The sequence below is a fragment of the Vitis vinifera genome, chromosome 3 (genome assembly GCF_030704535.1).
Source record: "Vitis vinifera cultivar Pinot Noir 40024 chromosome 3, ASM3070453v1".
Taxonomy (NCBI): Eukaryota; Viridiplantae; Streptophyta; class Magnoliopsida; order Vitales; family Vitaceae; genus Vitis; species Vitis vinifera.
The window spans coordinates 15,315,895-15,323,226 of NC_081807.1; the positions used below are offsets into that span (position 1 = coordinate 15,315,895).

The 7,332-nt window shown below is 41.8% G+C and overlaps 1 protein-coding gene across 1 annotated transcript; it reads left to right on the top strand.

Moving 5' to 3' along the window:
• Positions 1-2,108: 2,108 nt before the first annotated feature.
• On the top strand, positions 2,109-4,781 carry LOC104878900 (dynamin-2B). The gene is made up of 4 exons (XM_019218865.1): positions 2,109-2,150; positions 3,996-4,137; positions 4,254-4,399; positions 4,650-4,781. Exons 1-4 carry the CDS (start codon positions 2,109-2,111, stop codon positions 4,779-4,781), a joined length of 462 nt encoding a protein of 153 aa, XP_019074410.1.
• The last annotated feature ends 2,551 nt before the right edge of the window (positions 4,782-7,332 follow it).

The window sequence follows — 7,332 nt, forward strand, 5'->3', positions numbered from 1 at the left end:
CTAGCCGGTCTCTAACCAAAGTTGCCATTGCTAGAATATTGGAGGTCAAACATACATATAACAGAAGGATAGGTTAGCTGGTGCCATGAAAGAAACCGAATCTATTGTTGAGATGATCACTAGGTTCACTGAAATTGTCAATGGCCTTGAAGCAGTGTGAAGGGTCATAAATGAATCCGAAAAGGTGATGAAGATATTGAGGTCTCTCCCCTCAAAGTGGCATACAAAGGTCACTGCTATTCAAGAAGCTAAAGATTTGACCAAACTACCTATGGAATAGAACTCTTAGGGTCATTAATGACTTATGAAATCAGTTTGACAAAGTAACTACAAGAGAGTGAAGACAAAAATTGGGGATTTCAACTGAAAAGGGCAGGAGGAGGAGCACGAGACAAGGAAATGGACAAAAATCAAAGCGTTGACCGCGTTGACCGTTGACCGGTTCGTCGGGGCTGAGAATTTAAAGAGCCTCCCGCGCCTCATTTTCTCACCCCTTTCTTCTGGTTCTTCAACCCTTGTGCCATTCCAGTTGCCCTAAAGGGATTTTTGACACCATTACAGCCTTTTGAGAGGTACGAATTGGATTTTGGAGGCTAGGGTTTTGGATTTTGGGACCCAGGGCTTCGCATTTGGGCGATTTCCTCCTCAGTTGGCGCGTTAGAGCCTGCGTGAGTGTCTTCCCGCGCTTGAGGGCTTTCAGGTGTGTGTGCATCCTTCTCTTCAGCCTCGTCTCCTTCATCTCAGCATTTCGGATGGCACCTAGGAGAGAGTCAGCCGCTTCCAGGGCTCAAGGCAAGCGCCCTGCTGAGCCATCTCAGCCAGATCAGTCTGAGGCTCGCTGAAAGGCGAGGTACGACACCGCTCTTTTCAGCTCTGTCGAAGACTACCAGAGATATAAACAAAAATTCACCCAGAGAAAAGTTGTTCCAGGAAGAAGCATCAATTTCTCCCAGCTTAAGTACTTTGGATTTGAGAAGATATTTGGACGGATGAGATGGCTACCAGTGGTGACTATTTCGGAGCCTATCTTCCCGACTCTGATTCGCACTTTCTACTCACGGGTGACCTACGGGGTTGGAGGACCGATCACTTCCACTGTCAGAGGAGTTGAGATCACCTTGAGTCCGGAGAGCATTTGCCGGATTTTCGATATACCATCAGTTGGACTCAAGGTGTATGAGTCTAAGGTGTGGCCCACGGTGCTGGGATTTGAGCCCAGATAGGCTATTCAGAGGCTGTGTGGACTTGCCGATGCCCAGGGGATGGGCAAACCCTCTGCACATAGCCTGACAGTGATCAGCCGTATTCTGCATCACATGGTCTGCTCCATTCTGTTGCCACGCGGCGGACATCGAGACGAGGTATCCTACCTCGAGGCTTTCATAGTGGATTCCATTTTGACAGGGAGACGGATTCATGTTGGGTACCTGATGATGATGCATATGATATCTTGCTGTGAGAGCAAGACCCGCGTGCTCCCCTATGGTCGCTTCCTCACGAGAGTATTCAAGGATGCCGGGGTTGATTTGAGCAGCGAGACAGATTTCGAGGCCCCAACCACATATGACACATATGACGAGCAGTCTCTAGCGCGGATGAAGTTTGAGAAGGCCCCTGATGGCTCTTGGATCAGGAGAGTTGAGCGACCACCTGCACAGGACCAGGGGCAGGGACAGATGCATCCTGGAGATGACGAGGAGGCCGAGATTCGAGAGATGGAGGGTGGGCTAGACCCTCATAGGGACTTTGAGTAGAGCATGCCTGAGTGTGACATTCCTCCTCTAGTTCAGACGGAAAGTGTTCAGTTTGAGGCATTCTTTCCTGAGCCGATGATATATGAGCCGGCATACACAGTTGGACCATCTGAGTCATTCTTCACTGAGCCTTCTCATGCAGAGATACCATTTCAGGCACCTCACGCACCTGATCATGCGCCTTGGATGGATTTATCCGCTCAGATCAGTTCTCTCAGGACTCGTATGGAGGAGCTTGCAGTCGTGAATGATACTCGTTTCCACTCTATGGAGGATCGCATAGATGAGTATCAGACCGGCTTCACCTCTCAGTTTGAGCATCTCGATTAGAGACTTGGGCGTCTTGAGGAGCGTATGGATCAGCAGCATGAGGAGATGATGGCCTACCTTCGCTCAGTGTTTCCTCCACCTCCACCTTGATATCTTCGAGACCCCCCCCCCCCCCCCCTCCCCCTCCCCCCTCCCCCCTCCCCCCCTTCGTTTCTTTATGATGTTGCCAAAGGGGGAGAAATTTTAGGATCTATGGGGCACACACATGCATTACATTTCCATATCATTAGTCTTGTGTTGTGTATATGCGATATTATTATATATGATATGATATTTTCAGAATTCACATTGTATCCGATTGAAATTTTGCATGTAATTTAAAATTTTCGCTTTAATTGATCCATGTTTGGATTGAGGGGGAGATTTCTTCTCTCCTAGATAACCAAGGTTTGTCATCATCAAAAAGGGGGAGATTGTTAGCCCAAGGGTGCCCCTAATCGGGTTTTGATGATAACAAACCATGGTTAAGTGACTAATTGTTTTAAATGTTTAAGAATCTCAGGTATAAACTCGAAAATTCATCAAAGGACCAAATGGATACATGATCGAGACACTTGGAAGACTTGAGATCATAGGAAATGAATGTAAGATGATAGCATGAGTGCACTTAGGATGTTCATACCTTTTCATGCATCTTAGAAAACTCGGTTTATTCTTTAAAACTTGATTTTCTTTAAAACCCGAGTTTGATCAAACATACCTTAGGCAAATTGATTCAAAAGTGGCATATTAATTCACCTAAAGACCTTTCCTAAGTAGTAGAAAAGAAAGGAATTTCAAAAGGAAGGTTTTCGGGGCCAAAAAGCTCAACCGGCCGAGGCTATGTCCAGTCGGCTCAACCGGTTAGGAAACCGGTCGACCGGTTGACCCTGTCTGGTCGAGAACCGGTCGCGGAGTGACAAAAACACACTCTCTCATCCAGTAGCCTTCTCTTCCCGGTTGAGGTTCACACCCTTCCCGATCGATGTCCGGTCGAGGTCCGATCGATATCCGATCGAGGCAACAGTAACCTGTCATGCATTAAATGCTCCAACGGCTAGTGAACCGGTCGACCCCTACATCGACCGGACGAGGTTGCCTTTTGCTGTTTTTGACTCCCGAGCTTAGAAACCTATAAATTGAGAGATCCACTTCATTTATGACTAAACATAACAATTTTTTTGTAATTAAAAAAAAAATTTGAACACGTATTCTTAAACTTCGAAACTCCTCAGGGCATTCCCTTCAAGGGAAAAATCTCAACCCAATAAAATTCTACACTTCAATTCTAGTTGAGCAGAGCCACCTACATGGTGCCTTGTGTGTGCATACCCATGTGCTACCACCCTTATGTCACAATTGAGCCACTACCTGACACCCCTTGCATTGACAAGCTGCTTAACATCATAGGCATCCCTACTTGCCATCTTATTTTGAATATGGCATGTCAACCTGCATGTGATAGGTAGTCATGGGTGTAAACTGGCATCACATGAGGTCGTGACACCACATCAACTTAATCAAGGTGTTGATGCTTGGCCATTATGTGAGAGGTTTTGGAAATTGACCCTAAGCCAGCCAGCCAGCCAGCTAGCTAGGGACTATGGTTGAACTTAGTCTTTCTTGGCTGAGTTTTCATTTTTCTCTAGCTTAGGTTTTTATAGGATGTGAAAAATGGTGAATCTATGCTTCTCTCATTTGGTTCTATTGAAATGCTATGACATGGCAAGTCCATATTGTATGTGCCATCTTGTGGATATATAATATATATTTTTGAGTTTTGACTGTTGCATGGGGTTTTAGAAACTTTAATGAAGATGAATGGTTACGGTTGTGTGTGATCCAAATCTACATTAGGGCTCATTTTTAAAAAATAATGGAAGATGCATTGCTAGTGGATTTGTCTCCAAATCTGTTGGATAAACTGTGCAGGAATACAACATTGAAGAAATTGCTAATGAAGATGAACCCCCACCAAAAAGTTCCAAAAGTAAAAAGGAAAATGGACCAGAGAAATCACCCAATCTTGTCTTCAAAATAACTAGCAAAGTTCCATATAAGACAGTTCTGAAAGGTACGTTATTATTCTTTTGACTGTACTTCTAGTCCTGCTTGTGTACTGTTGTCATTTTCCCCTCTCCTATTTAATTACAAGTGATTTTACACTTAAATTTTCCATTTATCATGCAGCTCACAGTGCTGTTGTGTTAAAGGCTGAGAGCGCAGCGGATAAGGCTGAGTGGTTAAACAAATTGAGAAATGTTATTCAGCCTTCAGGTCAAGTGAAGGGTGAATCTGGTCTTACCATGCGGCAAAGTCTTTCTGATGGTTCTCTTGTGAGTCCTTTTGAAATGTTTTTTCCTTTTCTTTTTGGCACAATTCTATAGCACAACTAGTTGCTTTGGAGCTTACCTGCATTTGGTCTTCTGTGTTTCTTGATATAATTGTGGTTAATTTAGAACTTTGGTACTTCTGCCATCTTTGACTTCTGTACTGGTCCGAGAACATAAATTCTATAGTTCACATTTTTTCATTTGTTATTAGGTCTTTTGTGGTTACTGTTTGGTTGCATTAAAAATTTTATAGGATACAATGGCCAGAAGACCTACAGATCCAGAAGAACAGCTCCGATGGATGTCTCAAGCAGTGCGTGGTTATGTTCAAGCTGTTCTGAATAGCCTTGCTGCCAATGTCCCAAAATTCGGTTTGTTTTCTTAAATCCATTATGATTCATGTATTTTGTTGCTTTTGTAGTTCTCTTAGTATTCTTTATTACCTGTTGTGGTTGAGCAGGCAGTTGTTCTTTGCCAAGTAGAAAAATCCAAGGAAGATATGCTTAATCAGTTATACAGTTCTGTCAGGTTGGTACTCTTTGCCATATGGAAACACACAATTCTCTAAATACCTTAATATATATGTTATCAAAAAGAGGAAATATGAATGCTTTACTATCGGAATACTTTTGGTTGTTTGTGTTGGTAAATTTTTTTATAGATAGCAGAAACTCTCAGAGGAAGTGGCCAAGAGGGTACAAATCATGTAAAAGAGAGTGAATACTCAGATTAGGGAAACTAAAACAGAACATATAAGAGAGAAGGCAATTCAGAACTCCCTAGACCCTCTTGCTACCCAAACAACTAATCAGCTCTAGAAATATTGTCTCCAAGGAGGCCAGCATTTATGCTGGGATGCAGCACATCTGCTAGGCAATAAAGATGGGAGTAAGGAGTAAGGACTAGCCACATTTAGAATCCTTCAAGGATTCATCATGCTCTCATCTTTTCCATCTTAGTTATATTGCACCTCATAAAATCAATTCCAAGAAATCTCCCGCCACCTCTAATTCCCTAACCTGGAACTAACTCACTACCTGGGTTCCACATACCACTCACTTCAATTCTGTTGATGCCTCTGCATCCCTAGTGATGGAATATGAGCACAATACAAAGATATTGAAGTATCTTTAGCTGTTACATAGAAATTATATATGTTATGGAATTTATTTTGGATCCATTTCTAGCAGAGAATGAGTTTTATGGGAAAAAAAATTACACCATTCTCCATCAGCATGCATGAAGAACATCTAAAGAATAAAAAGGAAAAATATCTATTCTATCCTCTTGACAGGTTGTGAGAGGGGGGTGAACTGGTATCTTAAAGATTTTTTACATGAATTGGTTGCATGATGAATGGTGTCTTTGCATTTAACACATCATGAAGCTGACACTTAAACACTACCTTAATTATTCAATATCTTCTCTTTTCCCGTCTAAATTTTTTTTCATTAAAAAAACTGTAATTGTTTATACATTGGTTCTCAGTGCCCAAAGCACCGCAAGGATTGAAGAACTACTTCAGGAGGATCAGAATGTGAAACGAAGGAGGGAGCGTAACCAGAAACAATCCTCTCTTCTTGCGAAGCTCACAAAGCAGCTTAGCATCCATGACAACCGTGCAGCGGCTGCTTCTAGCAGCTGGTCCAATGGTGGTGCAGGCATTATAGTTGTTACTGTTTAACTGACCGTTTGATCGAGCCTTAGAATTATAGGGTTGTCGTGACATTATGTTAAAGCACGACACTGGAGTGGGTGCATTTGGCATGCAGGAATAGGAATAGAATGAGAATGAACATGTAGGTGAATCATTATACCGTATGTGCAAGAGAAGAATTAAAATTCTTACAAGACCGGGTTTTAATTTTCTTGATAATGAATTTTTTATTCCTATTCCTATTTCTAGTTATATGCTAAGCAGATTAATGAATGAGAAATGGAATGAATTTCCAAATTCCTATTTCCTATTCCAACATTCCAAATGAACCCTACAATGCTTTCTTTCAAAGCCAACTCTGGTGAAAATTGAAATCATATTTACTCCTTTCAGTCTCAAAAGTTTTTTATGGAACCCTAAAACTCCATAAACTACTATATGAACATTTGATGGAAGTCTTACAATCGCGGGAATGCCCTTTAACCTTCGCTTCTTATTAGATAAAGAGTTTGAAGAGTGGATGTTATTTTTAAGGAGAAGGGTAACTAGAAATGATGATTATTTGAGTGCTTGTTTCTTGTCTTGCTCCTCTGTTTGAAGGACCAAACTTCAAAGGTTAAGTTGTTTGTTTTTTATGAATTATCTATAGTGATGTAGTTTTCTATAGATGTTAAGCTTGCCGAACCTAGTTTATTATGAAGAGTCATATTAGGGTGCGAGGCATAAGCAAAAGTTAACGTGGAGACCTTGGTTGGTAAGGGCTTGGTTCTTGATTATGCAACTCTTTTGAGATCTATACATGATAAGGTTGGGTTTTTTAAGGATGACATTACTATTGTTTGGTGTTTGATGTGAGCTTGTCTGTGGGTAAGCCTATGTCTTGATCTATGTTGGGAATAGTAACAAATAGAAGTCATTTGTCTTGATCTCATCGCCATATCACATACCTAAATGAAAACTAAATGAAGTATATGAACCGGTCAACCGATTATCTTCTACTGGTTGCATACTTAGCTCAACCGGTAGCCACTGCCCCTTTTGGTTGCTGCATTGTCAAAGGGGCAGTGGCTACCGGTTGAGATAAGTAGGCAACCGGTAGAATATAACCGGTCGACCGGTTCATATTTCCTTGTATAAGTTGTAATATGTTTGGTTTCCTCCATAGATTCGTGTATGGATAGGCCATTTGGTATTTTGCTACATGTAATTGCTCTTTCTTTGAAAGGACATCATTGTGGTAAACGAACATCCATATAAACCAACCTTTAGTTGCGTGCAA